This window comes from Piliocolobus tephrosceles, chromosome 8, assembly GCF_002776525.5.
Source record: "Piliocolobus tephrosceles isolate RC106 chromosome 8, ASM277652v3, whole genome shotgun sequence".
Lineage (NCBI taxonomy): Eukaryota > Metazoa > Chordata > Mammalia > Primates > Cercopithecidae > Piliocolobus > Piliocolobus tephrosceles.
Window position 1 is genome coordinate 44495302 of NC_045441.1, and position 26746 is coordinate 44522047.

Here is a 26746-nt window from a genome sequence, read left to right on the forward strand (position 1 = left end):
TTTTTGTATTTTTAGTAGAGATGGGGTTCCACCATGTTGGCCGGGCTGGTCTCGAACTCCCGACTTCAGGTGATCCACCTGCCATGGCCTCCCAGAGTGCTGGGATTACAGGCGTGAGCTACTGCACCAAGCTGAGATTTTCTTTTTTTTCCTTTTTTTTTTTTTTTTTTTTTTTTACTATCAGTTATTCCTGGTTTCTCAAGAATTAAATTTGTTTACTTTAGGTTCTTGCTCAGAACTCTGGTTTTGACCTTCAGGAAACATTAGTTAAAATTCAAGCAGAACATTCAGAATCAGGTCAGCTTGTGGGTGTGGACCTGAACACAGGTAAGAGAATGCAACTGTTGTAGAGGGAAAACTAGATGTAATATATGTGAGTTGAAGTCAGGAAAGATTGAAAATGGGGACCAAAAAAAATATTTTGCTTTGCAATTTGACACCAGTACTATTAGGGAACTCTGGGTTATAAAATACGATAAAATAGGATATTAATAAAAAATGGAATGACTAGGTATAATTAAGGGACTAGAGTAGACATGAGTAATTTGGGGATACAATTTTGGAGATGTTGAGTGGTGGTAGATGGTTCAGATTAATGTTGAAGGATTTTCATACTGCATTTGCCTTACTTAGTTTTTAATCAAGTACTATGATAAAATAGATTTGGTGATTATATTCCTGGATGAAAACCAGCTAAAGATAGCAATTAATGCCAGAAAAGGGGATCTCGAAATGTAGTGAAATGGTGATAGCCCTAATCTTAGGTTCCTGTAAACAAAACAACACAAATTAAGTACAAAGTAGGAGATAACAGGTACATCCATGCAGTATGTGCAAGACCTATTGTTGTCAACATTATTATTTAATAGAAAAGGTTTCTGGAATGAGGGAAATGATCAGTCCATTTTAGCCAGATGATAGTTGAAGTGCTATACTGCAGTATGAGTAAACAGAAATCTTTCCAGAAGAGAGGGGGTGTTCAGGACTTCTCAGTAGAAGTCAGACACTCATCAAATATTGTGGACAGGGGTCATGGTTTAGAGTAGAAAATTGGGCTAACAGAGAAGCTTTGAACTCTCATAGTTAATACTGGAGGAAATGAGTCATCAGTGATAAGCAAAGCCACACACAATATTGTTGGTTCTTATTGACTGAACTTACTTTAAGAAGATTTGGTTGCCTTTTAGGTGAGCCAATGGTAGCAGCAGAAGTAGGTGTATGGGATAACTATTGTGTAAAGAAACAGCTTCTTCACTCCTGGTAAGTTTGGGAAAATGAAAACTAAACTGTTAGAGAATCATACTCTTCATTTGGTGTGTTCTGTTTAGTTGCTCCTTTTTCCCCCCATGAATAATGTAATCAGCTGGAAGTATGGAAACTGAACTATCCCTTTCTGATGTTGAGAGGGGAAGGGGGAAATTTAATTAGATGTAATGTGTACAGCTTGGTTGGAAGTGGGAAGTTGAGTCGAATTAGGACTCCCAGTCATCTGAGCCATCTTATTTTTGTCTCCCTTTCAGCACTGTGATTGCCACCAATATTCTCTTGGTTGATGAGATCATGCGAGCTGGAATGTCTTCTCTGAAAGGTTGAATTGAAGCTTCCTCTGTATCTGAGTCTTGAAGACTCTGCAAAGTGATCCTAAGAGAATACAGCTGTGGAATTTTTGTCCAGGCTTCAAATGATTTCCAAAGGAATTTTCCCATATGACAAAAGGAGAGAACGCTGGCATCTGTTGAAATTTGGAAGTTCTGAAATTACAGTATTTTAAAAAATTGCACTGAAGCATATACACATAAAGCAGCTCTTTTACCCAGTAAACAGGATGTTTTGCTTTAGCAGCAGTGACATAAAATTCCATGTTAGATAAGCATATGTTACTTGTTATTAAATATTCCTTGAAAAGCAAATTTTAATGGCTTAATTTTATGTAGACGTATGTTAAATTATCCAACAGTACCCTATTGTTAAGCATTTGGTTTTAAAATTTTTATGCTAATATAAACAAGTAATTTAAAATTTTGAAAGCATCCTTGTTAGTGTAAATTTCTGAGTAAATGCATTGGGTCAGTTGGACTTTGAATGCTTTTGAAATGGCTTTGCTAAAATGCTCCCCCCCCCTCCACAAAGTTAAGTTGTAGGAAATGGGAAGAGGAGTAAGCTAGAGGCAAGGGAGTTGAGAGAGCTGCGAGTGTAAAGAGGCAAAGAAAACAGGCAGAGGTAAAAAGATGATGCAAGGCATGGTGACTAAGGGCTACGGTTATTGGGTGAAATTTGAGGTTTGTAGGCCGACTGTGTTTTCAAGCTTCTGAACTTTTGCTTATGCAAAATATCCCAAAGCCTCTAATGTCTATTTTTCTCACCCAAATTACTGCGTTCCACGAGATTATATAGTTGGTCTATCTCAGCAGCCCTTGAAGGTGAAGTTGTGTGTTACTAGGCTGTTTTGGGGGGGTCAGCAGTGGCCTGAAGTGAGTTGTGCAATAAATGTTAAGTTGAAACCTCCTTTCTGGTCTTGCAATGGTATGACGCACAAAAGCAATCTTAAGGGGAATGTAAACTGTCCAAAAGTTCAAAAAAGTAGTGAGTGGGTCTCTGGAACGGAAGGGACCCTTAAACGTGGTTTTCCTTAATTCGCTGGGCTGCCCTGAAGGTGTTGTGGTGAGTCCTCCGCCTGGCTAAGTTTCCCCCTGCTGAACTGTAGGGTGCGGGGCGGGTGGTGGAGCAGCCTGCGCATGTGCTTAGGGCTCGGCTGCTGCTGCCGTGCATGAGGGCGCATGCGCAGTGGGCCGTGCGTGTACGCCGCGCAGCGCACCAGTCCTGATTCCGGCATGGGTTGGTTGGTACCCCTGCTGTCCCTGCTGTTGCTCCTGGTCGGCGCATGGCTTAAGCTAGGTCAGTGAACCGGCTGTCCATCCCGGGGGCGCTGGGAAGGAGATGGGGCCCTCCGCCCTGGCGGGAGAGAGCCCGAGGCCCCTCTGCCCGCCTTCGGGATGCGGCTGCAGCAGTCGGCTGGGGAGGTCGCTCACTGCCTTGTACTTTCAACTTCGTGCGCTGGAATCGTTGAGACCTAAAAAAGGGAAAGAGAGGCCGAGCGCGGTGGCTCAAGCCTGTAATCCCAGCACTTTGGAAGGCCGAGGCGGGCGGATCACGAGGTGAGGAGTTCAAGAGCAGCCTGGGCAATATGGTGAAACCCCGTGTCTACTAAAAATACAAAAATTTAGCCGGGCGTGGTGGCGGGGGCCTGTAGTCCCAGCTACTCAGGAGGCTGAAGCAGGAGAATCGCTTGAACCCGAGAGGCGGAGGTTGTAGTGATCCGAGATTGGGCCACTGCACTCCGACCGGGTTGACAGAGCAAGGCTCTGCCTCAAAAAAAAAAAAAAAAAAAAAGCGAAAAACTGAAAATGGATGATATCAGTGTGAATGTGGCAGAATAAGAGAGCCAAAGATAGGATCTTGAGGAACATCAAAAGACGAGGACTCTGCCTTGAAAGAAGTTGTAGTGCTTAGACACTTTCTTCGAAAGACATTGTGAAGTGATGCATCAAGCTGAAGAAGTGTGGCCTATTGGAAACAGCACCATAGAGAGACCTGAATCTAGTCCTGTCTCCTGCTAACTAGCTCTTTAAGTCATATTTCTTTTTCGGGTCTTGGTTTGCTCCTGTGGAATAAGCAGGTTGAAGCAAAGACCCTTTTTTGTTTATTATTTATTTATTTTGAGACAGAGTCTTGCTGTTACCCCCAGGCTGGAGTGCAGTGGCGCGATCTTGGCTCACTGCAACCTCTGCCCCCAGGTTCTAGTTATTCTCCTGCCTCAGCCTCTGGAGTAGTTGAGATTACAGGTGGACACCATCACACCTAGCTAAGTTTTTGTTATGCTTGTTTGAGATGGAATCTCACTGTTGTCGCCCAGGCTGGAGTGCAGTGGTGTGATCTCAGCTCACTGCAACCTCCGCCTCCCGGATTCAAGCGATTCTCCTGCTTCAGCCTCCTGAGAGCTGGGATTACAGGCACCTGACACCACGCCCGGCTAATTTTTGTATTTTTGATAGAGATGGGTTTTCGCCATGTTGGCCAGGCTGGTCTCGAACTCCTGACCTCAGGTAATCTGCCCGCCTTGGCCTCCCAAAGTATGGGATTCCAGGCGTGAGCCACTGCACCTGGCCCGTCCTTTTTTCCTTTTTAATTCTATGATTTTCTGAGGCATTCATACAAATCTAAAGGTGCTCATTCAACTATTTGGCAATAATTGTGCACTTATGGCAGGAGCCAGGGATATACTGTCAAACATGTATGTATTATATGCTCTTCTGGCGCATATAATGGTTAGAATCACTAATAACTGATAAGAGTTCAGTAAGTGGAGTGGAAGAGGCAGAGAAACAGCATGAGCAGAAGGATGGAAAGAAAGTGCTAGGTGTATTTTAGGGTAGAGTGTCTAAATTCACCTAGCTGGGACAAGGGCTTGTGTGGAGGAAGAAAGAGGTACGTGCAAATCTACCATGTGGTCAACATTTCACCCATGCTATTTTATTGTTATTATCTTTTTATTTTTTATTTTTTGAGGCAGGGTCTCACTGTGTCACCCAGGCTGGAGTGCAGTGACACAGTGATAGCTCACTACGACCTTGAACTTCTGGGCTCAAGCAATTCTCCTGCCTTAGCCTCTGCACCCTGTCTCTGAGCCATTGTTCCTAGTTCCATGTTATTTTAATTGGCACAGCTACTACCTAAGAGATAGTGAGATATTATCCCTATTTTTCATACTTATTATTTTTTCTTTTGTTAACAAGCTATGGTCGTTCATAGATATCCCCATTTTTCAGATGAAGAAATTGAATCTCAGCTGGGCGTGTTGGCTCACACCTATAATCCCAGCACTTTGGGAGGCTGAGGTAGAAGGATCATTTGAGCTCAGGAGTTTGAGACCAGCCTGGGCAACACAACAAAACCCGATCTCTACAAAAAATACAAAAATTAGCCAGGTATGGTAGTGCACACTTGTGGTCCCAGCTACTCAGGAGGCTGAGGTGGGAGGATTGCTTGAGCCGGTGGGGGCAGAGATTGCAGTGAACCCAGATTGCACCACTGCACTCCAGTCTGAGTGACAGAACGAGATCCTGTCACAAAAAGAAAAAAAAGAAAGAAAAGAAATTGAATCTCAGATTAAGTAATTTCCCTAAGGTTTCCCAGCAAATCAAGTGGCAAAACAAGAATGTGAAGCCAAACAAACAAAACGCAAAAGGAATTTTTTTTTTCTTTTTTTTGAGACGAAGTCACACTGTGTCGCCCAGGCTGGAGTGCAGTGGTGTGATCTTGGCTCACTGCAAGCTCCGCCTCCCAGGTTCACGCCATTTTCCTACCTCAGCCTCCCGAGTAGCTGGGACTACCGGCGCTTGCTACCACCCCCGGCAATTTTTTTTTTTTTTTTTTTTCATTTTTAGTAGAGAATGGGTTTCACCATGTTAGCCAGGATGGTCTTGATCTCCCGAACTCGTGATCCGCCCGCCTCGGCCTCCAAAAGTGCTGGGATTACAGGGCGTAAGCCACCGCACCCGTCCCAAAAGGAATTTAAAGCCAGATTTTTAAGCCTCCACATTTTTTGTTGTGTTTTATTATACCATCATGAGTATTGCATACGATCCAAATATCACCACTTGTTTTATATATATGCATGTATTACTGATAACTCTCTTTTTTCTTTGCAGGAAATGGACAGGCTACTAGCATGGTCCAACTGCCAGGTGGGAGATTCCTGATGGGAACAAATTCTCCAGACAGCAGAGATGGTGAAGGCCCTGTGCGGGAGGCGACAGTGAAACCCTTTGCCATTGACATATTTCCTGTCACCAACAAAGATTTCAGGTACATCAGATGTTCTTCCAGGAGGAATGAAGGCCCTCTCTAATCTCATTATTTTTTTTTTCTTTTTTTTTTTTTTTAGAGACTTACTCACTCTGTCACCCAGGCGCTGGAGTGCAATGGCGCGATCTCACTGCAACCTCCGCCTCCTGGGTTCAAGCAATTCTGCCTCCTGCCTCTGCCTCTGCAATTCCCGAGTAGCTGGAATTACAGGTGTTCACCACCACGCCCAGCTAATTTTTTTTTTGTATTTTTTTTAGTAGAGACGGGATTTCACCATGTTGGCCAGGCTGGTCTCAAACTCCTGACCTCAACTGATCTCCCCACCTCAGCCTCCCAGAGTGCTGGGATTACAGGTATGAGCCACTGCACCTGGCCCCATTCTTAATATCTAAAGGAATACTAACTTGTTCACTGTTACATGTCATTTTTGCAGTGTACTATGGGATAAGTGTTATATACGTTATTCAGATGAAGAACCTGAAATCCCAAGAGGTTTGACTGACTCAATTAGTAGATGAGCTTGGCCTGGAACTCAAATCCCTGGGCTCTTGAGCCAGTGTATTTTCCATTACACTGGACATAGCACTGAGAAATATAAGCAAATGCCAGTCACTCAACAGAACCCTCTTCTACATGGGGAAAGGGATTGGGAGAAGGGACATCATAGTAGAGAGTCCTTTAAATTCCCCTTATAGGCCAGGTGTGGTGGCTCACACCTGCAATGTGAGCACTTTGGGAGGCCAAGGTGGGAGGATTGCTTCAGCTCAGGAGTCTGAGACCAGCCTGGCAACATAGGGAGACCTCTATCTCTGCTAAAATAAATGAATAAGTAAAAATAAGTAAATAAGTATATAAATGTGTACATATTGTTATATATATAAATGTATATATATGTAACAATCCATCTTACCCTGACAATCTGCCTGCTGAAACTTACTAAACCATACCAAAGTATATGAAAATTCATTTTATTATTCTTGTTATCATTATCATTTTTTTGAGACAGGGTCTGGCTCTGTCACCCAGGCTGAAGTTCAGTGGTATGATCTCAGCTCACTGCAGCCTCTGCATCCCGGGCTCAAACCATCCTCCCATCTCAGCCTCCTGAGTAGCTGGGACTACAGGTGCGCTCTACCACACCCAGCTTATTTTGTTTTGTGTTTTTGGTAGAGACAGGGTTTTGCCCTGTTGCCCAGGCTGGTCTCGAACTCCTGGGCTCAAGTGATCCTTCTGCCTTGGCCTCCCAAAGTGCTGGGATTATAGGTGTGACCCACCATGCCTGGCCTTGAAAATCCATTTTATTTTATTTTTATTTATTTAGAGATGAGTTTTGCTCTTGTTGCCTTGGCTGGAGTGCAATGGTGTGATCTCAGCTCACCACAACCTCCGCCTCCTGGTTTCAAGTGATTCTCCTGCCTCAGCCTCCTAAGTAACTGGAATTACAGGCATGCACCACCACACACAACTAATTTTTGTATTTTTAGTAGAGACAGGGTTTCTCCATGTTGGTCAGGCTGGTCTCGAACTCCTGACCTCAGGTGATCCGTCTGCCTTGGCCTCATGAAGTGCTAGGATTACAGCTGTGAGCCACCACGTCCAGTCGAAAATCCATTTTAAAAGCCCAATTTTTCACTTCTATTTGGTTCAGTGTTTTTCATCTGTTAAATGGAGATAATAACAATAAAACCTGTTACCTACCTCTGATGACTGTTGTGAGATTAGATATGTGATGAAGGGCTGGATGCAGTGGCTCATGCCTGTAATCCCAACAATTTGGGAGGCTGGCGTGGGAGGATCACTTGAGCCCAGGAGTTCGAGACCATCCTGGGCAACACAGACCCCATATCTACTAAAAATTTTAAAAAGGCCGGGTGCAGTGGCTCAAGCCTGTAATCCCAGCACTTTGGGAGGTTGAGACAGGTGGATCACAAGGTCAGGAGATCGAGACCATCCTGGCTAACACGGTGAAACTCTGTCTCTACTAAAAAATACAGAAAACTAGTCGGGCGAGGTGGCGGGCGCCTGTAGTCCCAGCTACTCGGGAGGCTCAGGCAGAATGGCATAAACCCGGGAGGCGGAGCTTGCAGTGAGCTGAGATCCGGCCACTGCACTCCAGCCTGGGTGACAGAGCGAGACTCCGTCTTAAAAAAAAAAAAAAAAAAAAAAATTAGCCCCTCATGGTAGCATGCACTTGTAGTCCCAGCTAGTAGGGAGGTTGAGGCAGGAGGATCACTTGAGTGTGGAAGGTTGAGGCTGTAGTGAGCCATGATTGCACCACTGCACTCCAACCTGGGCAACATCCTTTCTCAAAAAGGAAAAAAAAAAAAAAGATAGGTGCTGGAGACCTTTCAGAAAAGAGACGAATTCCCCACCCTTAAATCTCCTGCTCAGTGGCTTTATTCATGATCTCTAAAAACAGGAGATAACTCACATGATCTTCAGCTGGTAAGTGTATAAACAATATATGGTATGTCCATACAGTAAAATACTACTCTGATAAAAAAGGACAGACTACTAATGGCAACAACATGGATGAATCTCAGAAGCATTTCCTAAGTGAAGGAAACCACAGCCAGACCCAGAAGACTACATACTATGTGATTCAAGTTATATGGTGTTCTGGGAAAGGCAAAACTATAGGGACAAAAAAACCTGGTCCGTGGTTGGTGAGTTGCAGAGAAATTTTTTTAGAGGTGACCAATGGAACTATTCTGTATCTTGATTATTGTAGTAACTATATGCTTTGTCAAACTCACAGAACTGCTGGGTGCAGTGGCTCATGCCTGTAATCCCAACACTTTGGGAGCCCGAGGTGGGTGGATCACTTGAGCTCAGAATTTTTAGACCAGCCTGGGCAACATAGTGAGACCCCATCTCTATAAAATTAGCCAGGCATGGTGGCATGCACCTGTAGTCACAGCTACTTGAGAGGCTGAGGAGGGAAAATTGCTTGAGCCCAGGAGGTCAAGGCTGCAGTGAGCTGTGATTGTGCCACTGCACTCTAGTCTGGGTGACAGTGTGAGACCCAGTCCAAAATATAAATAATTAAAATAAATCGGGAGGCTGAGGCACAAGAATTGCTTGAACCCAGGAGGTTGATCCTATAGTGAGCCATGGTTGCACCACTGCACTCCAGCCTGGGTGACAGTGAGACCTGGTCTCAAAAAAATAAATGATCGACCGGGCACGGGGGCTCACCCCTGTAATCCCAGCACTTCGGGAGGCTGAGGTGGGCGGATCACAATGTCAGGAGTTCAAGACCAACCTGACCAACATGGTGAAACCCTGTCACTACTAAAAATACAAAAATTAGCAGGGTGTAGTGGCACGCACCTGTAATCTCAGCTACTCAGGAGGCTGAGGCAGGAGTATCACTTGAACCCAGGAGGCAGAGGTTGCAGTGAGCTGAGATCACCCCACTTCACTCAAGCCTGGGCCACAGAGTGAGACTCCGTCTAAATAAATAAATAAATGATTAAAATAAATAAAAACTAATTTGGGCATGGTGGCTTACACCTGTAATCCCAGCACTTTGGGAGACCGAGGCGGGCAGATCACGAGATCAGGAGTTCGAGACCAGCCTGGCTAACATGGTGAAACCCCGCCTCTACTAAAAATACAAAAATTAGCTGGGCATGGTGGTGTGCACGTGTAATCCCAGCTACTGGGGAAGCTGAGGCAAGAAAATCACTTAAACCCAGGAGATGGAGGTTGCAGTGAGCCGAGATTGCGCTACTGCACTCCAGCCTGGGCAACGGAGCAAGACTGTGTCTCAAAAAAAAAAAAAAATTGGCCAGGTGTTGTGCCTCACGCCTGTAATCCCAACACTTTGGGAGGCTGAGGTGGCAGGATCACCTGAGGTTAGGAGTTCGAGACTAGCCTGGCTAACATTGCAAAACCCTATCTTTACAAAAAATACAAAAATTAGCTGGGCATGGTGGTATGCATCTGTAATCCCACCTACTTGAGAGACTGAGGCTGGAGAATCACTTGAACCCGGGAGGTGGAGGTTGCAGTGAGCTGAGATTGTGCCACTGCACTCCAGCCTGGGCAACAGAGTGAGACTTTGTCTCAAAAAAATAAATAAATAGGCCGGGTGTGGTAGCTCACGCCTGTAATCCCAGCCCTTTGGGAGGCCGAGGCAGGTGGCTCACTAGGTCAGGAGTTCGAAACCAGCCTGGCCAACATGGTGAAACACTGTCACTACTAAAAATACAAAAATTACCTGGGCGTGGTGGCAGGCGCCTATCATCCCAGCTACTAGGGAGGCTGAGACAGGAGGATCGTTTGAACCCAGGAGGTGGAGGTTGCAGTGAGCCGAGATCATGCCATTGCACTCCAGCCTGGGTGACAGAGCGAGACTCCATCTCTAAATAAATAAATAAACAACTAAACAAACAAATAAATAAAAAATAAATTAACCTCACAGAACTAAACACTGAAGAGAGTGAATTTTACTGTATGTGAATTTGTTGCATTCTAATTTAAAAGAAAATCGCCCAGGCTTCAGGTTAATTCTTTGGCGATCATGAACACTCTGTGGTGTATAACTTACAGGACAGGGATATCTGAGGTTTCCTGGAGCAGGAGAAGGTGGGACGGGCACAGAACCTCATCAGCCGAACCAGCTAAACTATGTTTTTGCAGGGATTTTGTCAGGGAGAAAAAGTACCGGACAGAGGCTGAGATGTTTGGATGGAGCTTTGTCTTTGAGGACTTTGTCTCCGATGAGCTGAGAAACAAAGCCACCCAGCCAATGAAGGTGAGAGAACGTGGTCTTGTGGCTGAGGGGATAGGAGTGGGACCTGGACAGGGAATCCTGTGGGACATGGGTTACCCGGGACACAGTGGAGAATCAGACCTGAGAGCTGGAGGCAGAAGGGAAGCAAGAGAAACCCACCATGGAGCGTCAGATCAATACATACTCCCAGGAAGTTAACCCTGAACCGAAGTTAGCTCTTGCCTTAAGGTCCAAGTCAGGACAGGGTTCAAGGAACTTGAGTCAAGAGATCACCTTGGTGGGCTGGGTGTGGTGGCTCATGCCTGTAATCCCAGCACTTTGGGAGGCTGAGGTGGGTGGATCACCTGAGGTCAGGGGTTCAAGACCAGCCTGGCCAACATGGCGAAACCCCGTGTCTACTAAAACTACAAAAATTAGACAGGCGTGGTGGCACGCTCCTGTAATCCCAGCTACTCAGGGGGCTGAGGCATGAGAATCGCTTGAACCCGGGAGGCAGAGGTTGCAGTGAGCCGAGGTGGCGCCACTGTACTCCAGCCTGGGTGACAGAGTGAGACCCTCTGTCTCCAAAAAAAAAAAAAAAAAAGATCACCTTGTCAAGCCAACCTGTAATAAGGGTGGTAAGATTGGACTCTATAAAGATTCCAGTCTCAGCTGGGCACAGCAGCTCACGCCTATAACCCCAGCACTTTGGGAGGCTGAGGTGGGACAATTGCTTGAGCCCAAGAGTTCAAGACCAGCCTGGGCAACATAGATCCCATATCTACAGAAAAAAAGAAAAAAGAAAAGAAAAGAAAGAAAATTAGCTGGGCATGGTGATGTACACCTGTAGTCCCAGCTACTCAGGAGGTTGAGGTGGGAGGATCACCTGAGCCTAGGAGGTTGAGACTGCAGTGAGCAGTGATGGTGCCGCTGCACTCTAGCCTGAGCGACAGAGCAATATCTGGTCTCAAAAAAAATAAATAAATAAAATTTCAGCCATAACCTCACTTAGACTACCTGAGTCTCAGCCTGACGTCTCTGTTCTGCGTCCTGTGGCTCAGTTGGGGAGGTGCCTTTGCTGGGCCAGAGCATCTTGCAGTCAGTCTCCTTTTTTGCAGCCTGTACTCTGGTGGCTTCCAGTGGAAAAGGCATTTTGGAGGCAGGTAAGGGCTGATTCCACTACCTCACTTTCTACCCCTGCTGGACTCTTTTATTCTCCAGGCCCAGCCTCCTCTCTACCCCTCGTACATCCAGGAACACTGAGTTTCAAAGGAGGACAGGGGAATTTCAGGGAAATCGCTCAGCAGGCCTCTTTTTCCCGTTACCCATCCGTTTCTCCCTTGTCAGCCTCCTGTAATCTGTTTTCTGACTCCGACCGCTCCTCACTCACCTGGCTCTCTTCCAGCTCTCTTCCTCCATCTAGTGGTAAAAGCTAAACGCGGGCGCCCTAAACCTAGCCTGCCTCTGGCTTAATGCGCTCCCCGAAGCCTGTCTCACTTCATCCTGGCTGTCAGCCTGCAGGTCCTGGCTCTGGCATCCGAGAGAGACTGGAGCACCCAGTGTTACACGTGAGCTGGAATGACGCCCGTGCCTACTGTGCTTGGCGGGGAAAACGGCTGCCCACGGAGGAAGAGTGGGAGTTTGCTGCCCGAGGGGGCTTGAAGGGTATCCAGATGATGAGGCGATTTTCTTTCATTCTTCTCCCCATCCTGCCCAGCATGAGGGCCTTTAAAGAGTGGGAAGGGGCCGGGCACAGTGGCTCATGCCTGTGATCCCAGCACTTTGGGAGGCTGGGACAGGAGGATAGCTTGAGGCCAGCAGTGAAAGGCCAGCCGGGGCAACATAGGGAGACCTCGTCTCTCCGAAAAATACAAAAATGAACTGGGCCTGGTGGCATGTGCCTCTAGTCCCAGCTACTCGGGAGGCTGAGGTGGGAGGATCCTTTGAGCCTAGGAGTTCAAAGCTGCAGCGAGCTATGATCACACCACTGCTCTCTGGCCTGAGTGGCAGAACAAGACCCCGTCTCAAGAAGAAAAGGGGGGGTGGGGCAGGAAGGGTTTGTGTTCCCTAGAGCAGTGCATCTTAAGCTATCTGTGGTAGAGGACCAGGTTTTTTAAAATTATTTTTTCTAGTCCATCTCAGACTGATATATTTATGAAATACAATAAAAATTAGTAACTGGAGAAATTGAAAGAACAGACATAAAATATTTTATTGGAAATTCCACAGACATATTACATTTCAATAAATATAACCAGAGCAACATGGCATAAGGAAAAAGAAGAATTACCAAGACTACACACTTCTGCCTCTGGGGTACAGGGATTAATGTTAGACTACACACCTCTGCCTTTGGGATACAGGGGTTAATGTTAAGAATCACTGTTTGCTCCTAACTCAGTCATTTGTCATTCTGCAATCCTAATTACACAGAAAGTTAGGACAGCAAAAAGCAACTCCCCACATTAAACCCCTCTACACAGTCTTTCAGTGAACACCAGGTACATCAATGATCAAAGGTGTTTTTTTTTTGTTTGTTTGTTTTGAGACGGAGTCTAGCTCTGTCGCTCAAGGCTGGAGTACAGTGGCATGATCTCAGCTTACTGCAACCTCTGCCTCCCAGGTTCAAGTGATTCCTTCTGCCTCAGCCTCCCCAGTAGCTGGGATTACAGGCACCTGCCACCATGCCTGGCTAATTTTTGTATTTTTAGCAGAGATGGGGGTTTCACTGTGTTGGCCAGACTGGTCTCGAACTCCTGACCTCGTGATCCACCTGCCTCGGTCTCCCAAAGTGCTGTGATTACAAGTGTGAGCCACCACGTGTGGCCAATGATCAAAGTTTTTAATATGACTTGTGAGGTTGCCTCTGGCTCGTTCATTTATGCACTCTCTAAGTCCAATTTTCAAGTTTCTCAATTTCTGTACTTTTCTCAACATGAACTGATAAGAGATGCTTTATAAACTGGCTCAGATCCCAGAGCCCTGGAGCACATGAGGAGGCCAGGGCCTCTAATGCAGTTCAGAGAGTGGCAAGGACAGGCATGGGAAATAAAAGCAGGTCATCTCACTCTCTTTTTTTCTTATCTCCCTCCAACTTCCTTTTGGTTCCCTCATTCTTTCTGTGTTTTTGTTTTCCTTCCCTAATTCTTCACCTCCTCCTCCTCTGCTGCCTCCTTGCTTTCCTGGCAGGTCAAGTTTACCCATGGGGAAACCAGTTCCAGCCAAACCGCACCAACCTGTGGCAGGTAAGACTGACATTCCTCCTTTCACCAAGCATCCACAGAGACCTGCTGGAGGCTAGGTACTGTGTTGTTAGGCCGCAGCATCCAGAGGGCTTGGGTTCTATTGCAACTGATGACTCATAAGCTGGTAAAGCAAAAGACAATGGGTCATAAGTACTTTTTTTTTTTTCTTTTTTTTGAAACAGAGTCTCTCTCTGTCACCCACACTGGAGTGCAGTGGTGTGAACTCGGCTCTCTGCAACCTCCACCTCCCAGTTTCAAGCGATTCTCCTGCCCCAGTCTCCCAAGTAGTTGGGATTACAGGTCCCTGCCACCATGCCCAGCTAATTTTTTTGTGTTTTTAGTAGAGATCAGGTTTTGCCATGTTGGCCAAGCTGGTCTCAAACTCCTGACCTCAGGTGATCCACCCGCCTCAGCCTCCTAAAGTGCTGGGATTATAGGCATAAGCCACCGTGCCCAGCCAGCATAAGTACTTTCTATTAAAGATTTGTACTTTCTATTAAAGATTTACAGTGGCTCACGCCTGTAATCCCAGCACTTTGTGAGGCCGAGGGGGTTGGATCACCTGAGGTCAGGAGTTCAAGACCAGCCTGGCCAATATGGTGAAACCCTGTCTCTACTAAAAATACAAAATTAACTGGGCATGGTGGCAGGCACCTGTAATCCCACCTGCTTGGGACTTGGGCAGGAGAATCACTCGAACCCAGGAGGCGGAGGTTGTAGTGAGCTAAGGTCATGCTGCCACGGCACTCCAGCCTGGGCGACAGAATGAGACCCTGCCTCAAAAAAAAAAAAAAGTGACTAAATAATAAATAAAACTAAACTAAGCAAATAAAAAAGCACTGTCCTGAGAAGGCCGGCAGGAGCAGGCTACAGTGCTCAGGCACGAGGCGTGGGGGCAGGCTGCGGAGGAGCGTGGGAGAAGCTGTCTTCTCGAGGCTCCATGGCATGTGGGGTTCCAGGCAGAGGGCAGGATGTTGCTGAGAGTGGAGAAGTTAGGTGTGGGCTGGGCTTGACCTAGAGCCCTGTGGGTACAGGGGAAACACTCTTCCTAATCCAGCAGGGGGGGTCACCCTGGGGATGTGAGGTGATGGATTTGGGAGCTCTGGATAGGAGTCTTAAGTCACCGCCCCGCGCCCTTCCCCTTCCCCTTCCCCAGATGTGACAGCAAGATGACTTTGGTTTTCCTCTGGATAGGCATGAGGACCTGCCTTGGGACAGGTGGTAAATCTTTTACCCTGCCTTTCTCCCATCAGGGAAGGTTCCCCAAGGGGGACAAAGCTGAGGATGGCTTCCATGGAGTCTCCCCAGTGAATGCTTTCCCCGCCCAGAACAACTATGGTAAGAGCTCTCTTGGGCTTGTGGCCATGCCCACGAACTGGCTGCTGGGACCATCGTGTCTAGAGAGGAGGCAGAGGGAAGCACCTCCTTTCCCCGAGTTGGCCCCAGGACCTCAGAGGGTAGGCAGGGTGGTCCGCGGGTCCCAGCCTGGCCTGACCAGGTGGGGCTGCAGGGCTCTATGACCTCCTGGGCAACGTGTGGGAGTGGACAGCATCACCGTACCAGGCCGCTGAGCAGGACATGCGTGTCCTCCGGGGGGCATCGTGGATCGACACAGCTGACGGCTCTGCCAATCACCGGGCCCGGGTCACCACCAGGTGAGGGACTTTGTCCCAGGCAACGTGCGGCTTCGTAGCTGGGGCTGAGGTCTGAATCCCGGTCCCGAAGTGCCCCAACCTTCATACCACCAACCATCTGTGTGCAGTGAGCTGGTCCCAGCACCTCCCTGAGCCTGTGCCCAGTTGTGGGTACAGAAAAGAAAGCCAGCAGCACTTGCTGTGAAAAGCAAAGGGGCCCAGGACACCTTGTGACTCTCCTGCCAGCTCTTGGTACCCAGGGAGACTGTGTGTGGCATCTTAATTATGGGGTTTCTCCTCTGTTCCTTACCACTAGGTAGGCACAGGGAGGGAAGTAGAATGACCACACCAGTAGGTCATTAGTGGTGGTCACAGACTTACTCTTCAGACTGGTGGGCACACGAAAAATCTTTTTTTTTTTTTTTTTTTTTGAGACAGAGTCTTGCTCTGTTGTCCAGGCTGGAGTGCAGTGGCACAGTCTCAGCTCACTGCAGCCTCAAACTGCCAGGCTCTAGCGATTCTCCCACCTCAGCTCCTCAAGTATCTGGGACTACAGGCGTGCACCACTATGCCCGGCTAATTTTTGTAGAGATGGGTTTTTGCCATGTTGCCCAGGTTTGTCTCATACTCCTGGACTAAGCAATCAGCCCGCCTTGGCCTCCCAGAACACTAAGATAACAGACGTGAGCCACCGCACCTGGCCGCAATATTCTCATAGCTTGCGGACAGGTTTTCTCTACTGAGCTGTTCTCAACTGCTAACACAGAAGTGAGTCACTGTCTTTTCTGCCCTCCAGTGCTGTCTCTTGGGGCCACTGTCCCTCCCCCCACTCTGGCAAGGCCCCTTTTGTCCCAAAGCCCCTTCTTGTTCCCCTTCTCCCAGGACTGGCACAGGCTTCCTTCCAGACCATGCCCTCCCCAGCGCTCAGGCTCCCTGATCATGGCGAGCCCTGCGGGTGAGGCAGGGAAGATGGATCTGCCCCCAGGCCTCTTTCTCAGGATGTGTCCTTCCTCTCTCCCCTTCTCTGCTGGCAGGATGGGCAACACTCCAGATTCAGCCTCAGACAACCTCGGTTTCCGCTGTGCTGCAGACGCAGGCCGGCTGCCAGGGGAGCTATAAGCAGCCGGGTGGTGACAAGGAGAAAAGCCCTCCAGGGTCACTGTCATTCCCTGGCCATGTTGCAAACAGCCCAATTCCAAGCTCGGGAGCTTCAGCCTCAGGAAAGAACTTCCCCTTCCCTCTGTGGCAGGCGCCTCTCACCAGGGCAGGAGAGGACTCAGCCTCCTGTGTTTTGGAGAAGGGGCCCAACATGTTGAAGGTGGCTGGGAGCCAGGTGTTTCTCTTAGAGGCCAAGTATTACTGACACAGGGGCAAATAAGCAAACAATTGGAACAGAGGGCTCTGAAAGGCCATTTGTTGAGCATTTTAAAATCTATTATCTTTCTCCCTGGATGATTCAGGAAGCTGACATTGTTTCTTCAAGGCAGAATTTCCCTTGTTCTGTTTTCTCAGCCAATTGCTGTGGAAGGAGAATGCTTTCTTGGTGGCCTCATCTGTGGTTTTGTGTCCCTCTGAAGAAGGAAACTAGTTTCCACTGTGTAACAGGCAGACATGTAACTATTTAAAGCACAGTTCAGTCCTAAAAGGGTCTGGGAGAACCAAATGATGTATTAGGTGAAGCGGTGCATTGTGGGAATCACAAAGCAAATAGTACTCCAGAAAGACAAATATCAGAAGCTTCCCATTCTTTTTTTTTTTTTTTTTTTTTTGAGACAGGGTCTTGCTCTGTTGCCCAGGCTAGAGTGCAGTGGTGATCACTGCTCACTGTAGTCTTGAACTCCTGGGCCCAAGAAATTCTCCCACCTCAGCCTCCCGAGTAGCTGGGACTACTAAGTGTGCACCACCATGCCTGGCTAAGTTTTTGAACTTTTGTAGTGATAGGATCTCACTATGTTGCCCAGGGTGGTCTCAAACTCCTGGCCTCAAGCGATCCTCCCACCTCGGCCTCCCAGAGTGCTGGGATTACAGGTGTGAGCCACCTTGCCTGGGCCCCCTTCTCCATATGCCTCCAAAAATATGTCCCTGGAGAGTAGCCTGCTCCCACACTGTCACTGGATGTCATGGGGTCAATAAAATCTCCTGTGATTGTGTATCTCAGACATTTGTGTCTTTGATCCTCACCTTGGGACCCTAAGAGGGCCCAAGTGTCAGTAACTCTGGGCCTCCCCTAAAGAGAAACAGAGATGGTGGCTCATCCAGGAAGTGGAGGAGCAGGGGGTTCCTGGTTCTCAGGCCACCTGTGATCTCTGCCCACCCAGGGCCTGCCCCAGCCTGCAGGTATTGCTCTGTGGTGGGAACACTGCTTCCCTTGTGCACAGCCTTTGAGAGGAGATCATGGCCTCAGCTCCAGGGGTTCCTAGCCAAGGCGAAGTGCTCCTTCTGCAGAGGACTGCACACATCTCACCCCTTGGACTTACATTTCTGTGACTTCCCCTCCCCACCTGCCCCCCAGCCCTCCCTGACTGGCCAGGCCCTCAGTAGTCCTCCTCGGCCAGGGAGAGGAGCACGGCCTTGGGTGTGTTCTCGAAAAGGGCAGCCCGGTTCTGCTGCTGCCCCTTCTTCACCCAGTGGCCATAGATTCGGAAAGCGTAGGCGTCGATGAGCCGGCGCAGAGGCCGGAGGGCATAGGGGTCTCGGATGACGATCTCCCGGGTCACCGGCTTCACTCGGCGGTACTGGTAGTAGATACGCACTGAAGCCAGCACAGTGACAGCGATCACCTGCAGGGCCAGGTGGAGAAGCTGGGCTGCAGCAACCCCCTGCCAGGCCCTGCCCCTCCAGCACAGGGACGCTCTAGGCCCGTTTGCCACGAAGCCTTGGGTGCCTTCTGTGGGGCCCTCCTAGTGTCCTCCACTTCCCACTTGGCCAGCATCCGCAGGGAGGAGCCAGTGGGCTGACACCTGCCACCTCTAAAGCCATCACAGGGCGGCTGGGAGGGGTGGGGTGGGTACTCTGGAAACCCACGGGGTGTAAGGACCCCTGGGAGAGGAGAGGGCTTAGAGGTTTGCACTTGGGGAGCTGGCGGGTCTGGGTCAGGACTCTTCATACCTTGAACTTCCCTCGGGGGCTGAAGTGCCGCACTTCCTCCACCACGTACTGCTGGAAGAAGGGGTGTGCCAAGGCCTCTTCCGCTGTGTAGCGGTTCTGGGGTTGCACCACCAGGAATCGGGAGACCTGGGAGGGGAGGAGAGGGGAACCGAGAACATCAAGGCAGGTCCCCTCCAGCATGTCAGGAGAGGCGGGGCCTCCCCGGGCAGGGGAGCCTGGCATCGCAGTCCTGAGCCCAGGAGCCAGTTGGCCTGGCCTCTTACCAGGTCCTTCACAGTGTCCGAGTAATCATCCCACTCGGGCGAGCCAAACTGGTAGTTGCCACTCATGATCATCCTCAGCATCAGCATCTGCTTCCGGTGCCAGAAGGGCGGGGAGCCGGCCAGCAGTGTGTACATGATGACGCCAGTGCTCCACCTGGACGTGTGAGGGCCCAGGGCCACTTACCCAGCGCCAGGGGCACCGACCCAGCCCTGCCGGCCCCCTCCCTCGCCCAGCCCAGGCAGGTGATCCTCCTTCCTCGGTGCACTCACATGTCCACCTCCTTCCCATAGCCCGGGTGGTCCTCATTCATGGAGCACTCGATAATCTCAGGGGCCAGGTAACTGGGGGTCCCGCAGACCTCTGCAGGAACAGTCATCATCAAGACAGATCAGCGGGGCACTCAGAAGAGGAAGTCCAGGCCGGCCGCAGTGACTCATTTTTATAATCCTAGCAATTTGGGAGGCCAAGGCAGGCAGCTCACCTGAAGCCAGGAGTTCGAGACCAGCCTGGCCAACATGGTAAAACTCCGTCTCTACTAAAAATACAAAAATTAGCCAGGTGTGGTGGCACATGCCTATAGTTCCAGCTACTCAGGAGGCTGAGGCAGGAGAATCGCTTGAACCTGGAAGGCGGAGGTTGCAGTGAGCTGAGATCATCCCACTTCACTCCAGCCTGGGCAACAGAATGAGACTCTGTCTCAAACGAAAAAAAAAAAAAAAAAAAAAAAAAAGAGGAAGTCCAAAGAGACAATGGAGATGGAACAGAAATGGAGCTTAGGCTGGGACTCCCCCAATATCCACCAACTTCAGGGCCCAGGGCAGGGTGGGGTACTGCCCACAGGGCCACCAGCTTAGGGCCTATTGCTTCCCTGGTCACTTCTAGCCATCCTGGCCCTGGAACAAGGGTAATGGGAACCTAGGAAAGGACTTAACTGAAGAAATGTCTAGCCCTGCTGGGCATGGTGGCTCACGCCTGTAGTCCCAGCACTTTGGGAGTCTGAGGCGGGTGGATCACAAGGTCAGGAGTTCGAGACCAGCCTGACCAACATGGTAAAACCCTGTCTCTACTAAAAATACAAAAATTAGCCGGGCGTGGTGACGCGTGCCTGTAATCCCAGCTACTCAGGAGGCTGAGGCAGGAGAATCGCTTGAACTCGGGAGGCAGAAGTTGCAGTGAGTCGAGATTGCGCCACTGCACTCCAGCCTGGGTGACAGAGTAAGACTCCATCTCGGAAAAAAAAAAAAGAAAGAAAGAAAAAAAAATTCCTACCCCTTGAAATGGTGGAATTTTTATTCTGGGGAACAATTAAGTTAGGGGAGAAACCCAGGCCATCTCTATTCCGCGGAGGGTTGATTGAGCGCCCAAGGCCCGGACGTGGGCCGAGTCCATGTTACCAGACCTCGCAGCCTCTCCCCTGGCTCCAGCTGGCAGGAAAAGCCAAAGTCTGTGAGCTTGATGTTCATGTTGTCATCCAAGAGGATGTTCTCGGGCTTCAGGTCCCGGTGCACAATGTTGAGTTTGTGCAAGGCGCAGATCACCTCCAGCAGAGCTCGCATGATCTTTCTAGGTTGGGGCACACACTTGTCACTCTTCCTCTGCGCAGAGTCAGGCGACAGGCAGGGAGACACAGCTCACATTTCAGCCACACTGCAAGGGAGCAGCACACACGCCCAGCCCAGACACCTGCACGCCCTGCCTCCCCTGAGGCCCCATTGTGTGTGGCCCTAGGCCAAGTGGGAGGGAGCGGAGAGGGGGCAAAGGGACGCTCACCTGGTTTCCTTCTCACTCAAAGTGACCTTCTCAGTGAGGTAGTCAAAGAGCTCCCCTCTCTTCATCCTGTGGAAACAGACGGTTGATAGCTGGATCGGTCCCAAGACCACCACCCTCCTTACCCTGCTCCCAGAGAGCTGCCTTCCGCCCTGATACCTCTAGAAGCTAAGTGGGCCACTCCCCGTGGAGAACCACAGTCTGGGGAGAGGAACCGGGGAAGTGAGGAGAGAAGTGTTCTGGAAGAACCGGGAGAAAAGCAAAGGAAGCTGGAGAGAAGTGGCCCATGTCAGGGGCTCAGACTCTCATCAACCCTCCGAGGAATAGACATGGCCTAGGTTTCTCCCCTGACTTAATTTTTCCCCTGGAAAAGTTTTTCCCACCATTTCATGGGGTAGGCATTTCTTCAGCTAAGTCCTCTCCCCAGGTTCTGATTACCCTAGTTCCAGGCCAGGATGGCTAGAAGTGACCAGGGAAGCAATGGGCCCTGAGCTGGTGGCTCTGTGAGCAGTACCTCTCCCAGCCCTGGGCCCTGAAGTAGGTGGATTTGGGGGAGCCCCAGCCCAAGTGCCATTTCTGTTCCATCTCCATTGTTTCAGTGTGGGGGTTCTCCCATCTGTGGAAGTGACAGTGTGGACTGGGATGTATCGGGGCCTAAATGATGGCTGGAGGCTGAAAGAGAGGACCATGAACCACTGGCCCAGGAGCCGAGACCCAGATCAGAAGGACATGAGTATCCCGATTTCCACCCCCCCGCCCGAGATGGAGTTTTGCCCCAGGCTGGAGTGCAATGACACAATCTCGGCTCACTGCAACTTCCGCCTCCCAGGTTCAAGCGATTCTCCTGCCTCAGCCTCCCGACGAGCTGGGATTACAGGTGCCCACCACCACACCTAGTTAGTTTTTGTATTTTTAGTAGAGACAGGGTTTCGCCATGTTACTCAGGCTGGTCTTGAACTCCTGACCTCAGGTGATCACCCGCCTCGGCCTCCCAAAGTGCTGGGATTACAGGCATTGAGCCACGACACCCAGCTGAGTATCCCCATTTTTTCCCAGGAAACAAATGGGAAGAATCGGCTGTGCAAGAGTTGCAGGTGCAAAGGTTGCCAATTACGTTAAGAATTGAGGTTCAATCTTCTTACCTCCTGGGATGATCTAGAAAGAACTCTCTGCTAGAACCATCTAGTTATACCCTAGAGGGCTCCTCAGGGCAGCATTAAAAATAGCTTCCCCCAGCAACTTCTTCAAAGGTTAAAGACATCTGAGCTGTCCCCAAGGGCTATACAGGACAGTGCCACAGAGCAGAGTCAAGACAGCTGCTGCTGGGGAGTCTGGAGGGGTCCGAGAAAGTCTCCCTCTGTTGCCCAAGCTGGAGTGCGGTGGCTCAATCTCAGCTAACTGCAACCTCTGCTTTCTGGGTTCAAGCCATTCTTGTGCCTCAGCCTCCTGAGTGACTGGGATCACAGATATCCGTCACCATGCTGGGCTAATTTTTGTATTTTTTATAGAGATGGGGTTTCACCATGTTGCCCAGGCTGGTCTCGAACTCCCGGCTTCATCTCATCTGCCTGCCTCAGCCTCCCAAAGTACTGGGATTACAGGGGTGAACCCGGCCTTAATTTTATATTTTTTTGTAGAGATGGGGTCTTGCGTCGTTGCCCAGGCTGGTCTCAAACTCCTGGCCTCAAGCAATCCTTCCACCTCAGCCTCCCAAAGTATTGAGATTACAGGTGTGAGGCACCGTGCCTGGCCGATAAGTCTGGAATCCACATTTCACAGAGTACTTTGTGGTGTTCACGTTTGATGCTTAGCAATAACGGGCTCATCTTACTAATCCTACTGATGCTGAAGTAGGGGCATGATGATGGTGGTGATGGTGATAATGATATTGACCTTTGGACCACACCCCAGGTGCAACCTCTACCACCTGCCTCTCTCCTCGATACTGCTGGCCTCCCTTTTTCCAATCCCACCTCATTACAGTCATCCCTAGATAGTCAGTGAGATCTTTTCAAAAGGAAGTCAGGCTGGGCACGGTGGCTCACGCCTGTAATCCCAGCACTTTGGGAGGCCGAGGCAGATGAATCACTTGAGGTCAGGAGTTCGAGACCAGACTGGCCAACATGGCGAAACCTTGTCTCTACTAAAAAAGTACACACGTAAAACATTTGCTGGGCATGGTGGTGGGTGGGTACCTGTAATCCCAGCTACCTGGGAGGCTGAGGCAGGAGAATCGCTTGAACCCGGGAGACAGAAGTTGCAGTGAGCCAAGATCACACCACTGCACTCCAGCCTGGGCGACAAGAGCAAAACTCTGTCTCAAAAAAAAAAAAAAAAAAAAAGGTAAATCAGATCACGTCAGCCGCCCAGTCTTGACCCTCCAAACTCCTTACCATGGCTAAAATACCTGCAGGACCTGGTCTTTGGTGCTGACCGACCTTATATCCTGCCATCCTCTGCTTGGGTCACTTCCTGGACATGCCTTCCTGACCACTCGGTCTAAGAAAGCCCCTGTCTCTTGCTAACCCTTGTTCTACTTTATATATGTCTACAGTTCTCCCTCTTTATCTGCATGGGTTATGTTCCAACACCCCCAGTGGATGCCTGAAACCATGGATAGCACTGAAGTCTATACTTACTATGTTTTTCCTATATGTACATACCTAAGATAAAGTTTATAAATTAGGCACAGAGATTAACAGCCAATAATAAAATAGAACAATTATATCAATATACTGTGCCAGGCATGGTGGCTTATGCCTGTAATCCCGGCACTTTGGGAGACTGAGGTGAGAGAATGGCATGAGGCCAAGAGTTTTGGGGGTTTTTTTGTTTTGTTCTGTTTTTGTTTTTGAGACGGAGTTTTGCTCTTGTAACCCAGGCTGGAGTTCAATGGCACGATCTTGGCTCACTTCAACCTCCACCTCCTGGGTTCAAGCGATTCTCCAGCCTCAGACTCCCAAAGTGCTGGGATTACAGTTGTGAGCCACTGCGCCTGGCCTGAGGCTAGTAATTATTAGCATTCACACTATGCCACTCACTGTGCTATTATCACTCCCATAATACTGATGAGAAAACCGAGATTTAAAGAAATGATCCAGCCCACAAGTGGTGAACCCAGGTTTCCAAACCCGGCAGCCGGACCCCAGGGGCTGATCTGTCTAAACACCGTGATCGTATTTGGCATCCTCAGCTCAGGAGCTGGCTGTGGTCTCCAGGCAGCCCTGGGGTTGAAGAGCGGATGACAGTTGACAGTCGAGGTTCTCTCAGGTGTAGCTTGCTCCAGGGCTGGGTACTTACAGGTCAAACACCAAGAAGAAGAAAGTGTTGGTCTCATAAGTGTCCTTCAGCTGTACTGAAATGGAAATGGCTAGCTTGTCTCAAGTAGCAGGGGAGCCCAGGTAGGGGCAGCCAGGGCACACGGGTCAGGGACCGAGGCTGCTGTGGGCTAACTTCAAAAGCTGACGGGAATCAGGAGGGTGCTCAAAGGACATCAACCCAGGGTGTGGGCAGGCCCAGGGACTTTATTATTATTATTATTATTATTATTATTATTATTATTATTATTATTAGAGACAGGATCTCACTGTGTCACCTAGGCTGGAGTGTAATAGTGCAATCATAACTCACTGCAGCCTCAAACTACCGGGCTCGAGTGATACTCCTGCCTCAGCCTCCTGAGTGGCTGGGATTACAGGCATGCATCAGCACACCTGGCTAATTCAGCCCGGGGACATCAAACCCCCATTCGCCTGCCTGCATCCATCCCAGCCTGGGACCCCTTCTCTCAGAGCAGTGAGGGTGGAGCTGGGAGCCTTGAGCCTGGGTGGTTCTAGCTGGCTGTGTGGTGGGGCCACACTCCCTGGCTTGGGCTGTCAGGGCAGAATCACAGGGGCGCACCCCGCCATGTGACTTGGGGTCATCACTCACTGATGTTGGGGTGCCCTGAGACCTTGCGCAGGATATCCACCTCCTTCAGCGTGGCTTCTCGCAGCTCTCGCACCTCCTCGGGGCTGAAGCTGCCTCCACCGGTGACGTCGATAACCTTCACTGCGTACTCCTGGCTCGTGGGCTTGTGGATGCATCGCCTGACCACACTGCTAATGCCCCTGGGAGTGCAGAGGACAAATGACCTCGGGGGGCCCCTCACCCCATGGGGAGTCCCAGATTCAAGGCTGCGGCAGAGATGTCCTGCCCTTGTCAATAGATTTACACTTTCCCCCAAGTTCCTCTGAGCTTTTGGAAATGGTGGATGAATAAATATAGGCACAGTCAGGTGATTTGCCCAGAGCTGGTGAGTAACAAGCCTGCTCGCAGGCCGTGTAACTCCTAGTTCAGTGCTCTTTCTTTCTTTTTTTTTTTTTTTGAGAGAGATTGGCTCACTCTGTTGCCCAGACTGGAGTACAGTGGCACAATCCTGGCTCACTGCAACCTCCACCTCCCGGGTTCAAGCAATTCTCCTGCCTCAGCCTCCTGAGTAGCTGGGACTACAGGCGCCTGCCACCATGCAGAGCTAATTTTTGTATTTTTACTGGAGACAGGGTTTCACCATGTTGGCCAGGCTGGTCTCAAACTCCTGATCTCAGGTGATCCTCCTGCCTTGGCCTCCCAAAGTGCTGGGGTTGTAGGCATGAGCCACTGTGCCCGGCAGCCCCTCGCTTTTTTTTTTTTTTTTTTAAATAGAGATGGTGGATCAAGTGATCCACCAGACCTGGTGGCACACACCTGTTGTCCCAGCTACTAGGGAGGCTGAGTTGGGAGGATCACTTGAGCCTAGGAGGCAGAGACTGTAGTGAGTCAAGATCATGCCACTGTACTCCAACCTGGACTACAGGGCAAGACCCTATCTTAAGAAAAAAAAAAGATACGGAGTCTTGCTATGTTGCCCAGGCTGATCTTGAACTCTTGGCCTCAAGCAATCCTCCCACCTCAGCCTCCCAAAGTGCTGGGATTACAGGTGTGAGCCATTGCACCTACCCCTGGGAACTTTTGGCTGGGAGAGGTTTCTCTTATCTTTCCTGGCTTCAGGAGGGCAGGACCCCAAACCAAGGGTTTCTCCAAGAGAACAGCGCTTTGGGGATGAAAGTGGGGTCGGTACTCGGGGTGGAGCAGAGTTGGCTGTAGCCTACAGGGCCTGCTGGATCCTAGGACAGCACTTCGTGGGGAAAGCTTGGGCCTTACCTGCCCAGGATCTCTTTGGGCTCATAATTCTCATAGAAGTCCTGTGCAGAATGAGAGTCCGGCAGTGCCTCATCCCGGGTCATGCTCAGATCTTCAGCAGGGGAACTCTGAGTGGCTCTGAGAGGGGAACAGAAAGAAGTTGTCAGCCTTCCTGACCCAGCGGGTGTTCTCCTTGGGGCCTGGAACTGTTTCTCACTCATCCTTATATCTGGCACCACACTGGCCTACAGTGAATGTTCCAAATAAATGTTTGTGAATTGAGGCCGGGCGTGGTGGCTCACACCTATAATCCCAGCACTTTGGGAAGCTGAGGCAGATAGATCACTTGAGGCCAGGATTTCAAGACCAGCCTGGCCAACATGGCGAAACCCCATCTCTACTAGAAATACAAAAATTAGCTGGGTGCAGTGGCACACGCTGGTAGTCTCAGCTATTTGGGAGGCTGAGGCAGGAGAATCACTTGAACCTAGGAGGCAGACGTTGCAGTGAGCAGAGATCACGTCACTGCACTCCAGCCTGGGCAACACAGCAAGACTCTGGCTCAAAAAAATAAATTCTTTGTAGAGATGGGGTCTTGCTCTGCTACCCAGGCTGGAGTGCAGTAGTACGATTATAGCTCACTGCTGCCTCAACCACCTGGGCTCAAGTGATCCTCACCCCCTAGCCGCCTGAGTAGATGGGACTAAAGTACCCCCCAGGCTGGAGTGCAGTGGTGCAATCTTGGCTCTCGGCTCACTGCAACCTCCACCTCCCATGTTCAAGCGATTCTCCTGCCTCAGCCTCCCAAGTAGGTGGAATTACAGGCACCTACCACTATGCCTGGCTAATTTTTTCTATTTTTAGTAGACAGGATTTCACCATGTTGGCCAGGCTGGTGTCGAACTCCTGACCTCAGGTGATCCGACCGCCTTGGTCTCCCAAAGTGCTGGGATTACAGGCGTGAACCACTACGCCCAGCTCTA

General features: G+C 49.7%; 3 protein-coding genes across 7 annotated transcripts in view; 2 read left to right on the plus strand and 1 right to left on the minus strand.

Annotated features, from left to right (window-relative positions):
• Nucleotides 1–2505, plus strand: part of CCT6A (chaperonin containing TCP1 subunit 6A) — a 12797-nt gene extending 10292 nt beyond the window's left edge. Inside the window, exons 12-14 of the mRNA XM_023194602.2 lie at nucleotides 225–327; nucleotides 1188–1260; nucleotides 1521–2505. Of these exons, the coding sequence (XP_023050370.1) occupies nucleotides 225–327; nucleotides 1188–1260; nucleotides 1521–1593 (249 nt within the window). The 3' untranslated portion in view covers nucleotides 1594–2505. The remainder of the gene's footprint in view (nucleotides 1–224; nucleotides 328–1187; nucleotides 1261–1520) is intronic.
• Nucleotides 2506–2522: 17 nt separating this feature from the next.
• Nucleotides 2523–17623, plus strand: SUMF2 (sulfatase modifying factor 2). 5 transcript variants are annotated; one of them, XM_023194605.2, is made up of 9 exons: nucleotides 2523–2895; nucleotides 5709–5865; nucleotides 10513–10627; nucleotides 11704–11748; nucleotides 12100–12250; nucleotides 13775–13830; nucleotides 15084–15168; nucleotides 15341–15485; nucleotides 16499–17623. In XM_023194605.2, the coding sequence occupies exons 1-9, from the start codon at nucleotides 2778–2780 to the stop codon at nucleotides 16581–16583; spliced, it is 957 nt and encodes a 318-aa protein (XP_023050373.1). In that variant the 5' UTR covers nucleotides 2523–2777; the 3' UTR covers nucleotides 16584–17623. The 5 variants fall into 5 exon arrangements, with proteins under 5 accessions (XP_023050373.1, XP_031791878.1, XP_031791877.1 ...); XM_031936018.1 differs by having other exon boundaries at nucleotides 11689–11748; nucleotides 16499–17621; XM_031936017.1 differs by lacking the exon at nucleotides 15341–15485 and having other exon boundaries at nucleotides 16499–17621.
• On the minus strand, nucleotides 16881–25964 carry PHKG1 (phosphorylase kinase catalytic subunit gamma 1). The gene is made up of 10 exons (XM_023194614.2): nucleotides 25785–25964; nucleotides 24534–24712; nucleotides 23904–23958; nucleotides 21118–21219; nucleotides 20607–20672; nucleotides 20236–20399; nucleotides 19106–19196; nucleotides 18836–18989; nucleotides 18573–18698; nucleotides 16881–18244 (listed from the first exon to the last, which is right to left on the minus strand). The coding sequence occupies exons 1-10, from the start codon at nucleotides 25865–25867 to the stop codon at nucleotides 17999–18001; spliced, it is 1266 nt and encodes a 421-aa protein (XP_023050382.1). The 5' UTR covers nucleotides 25868–25964; the 3' UTR covers nucleotides 16881–17998.
• Between the last annotated feature and the right edge of the window lie 782 nt (nucleotides 25965–26746).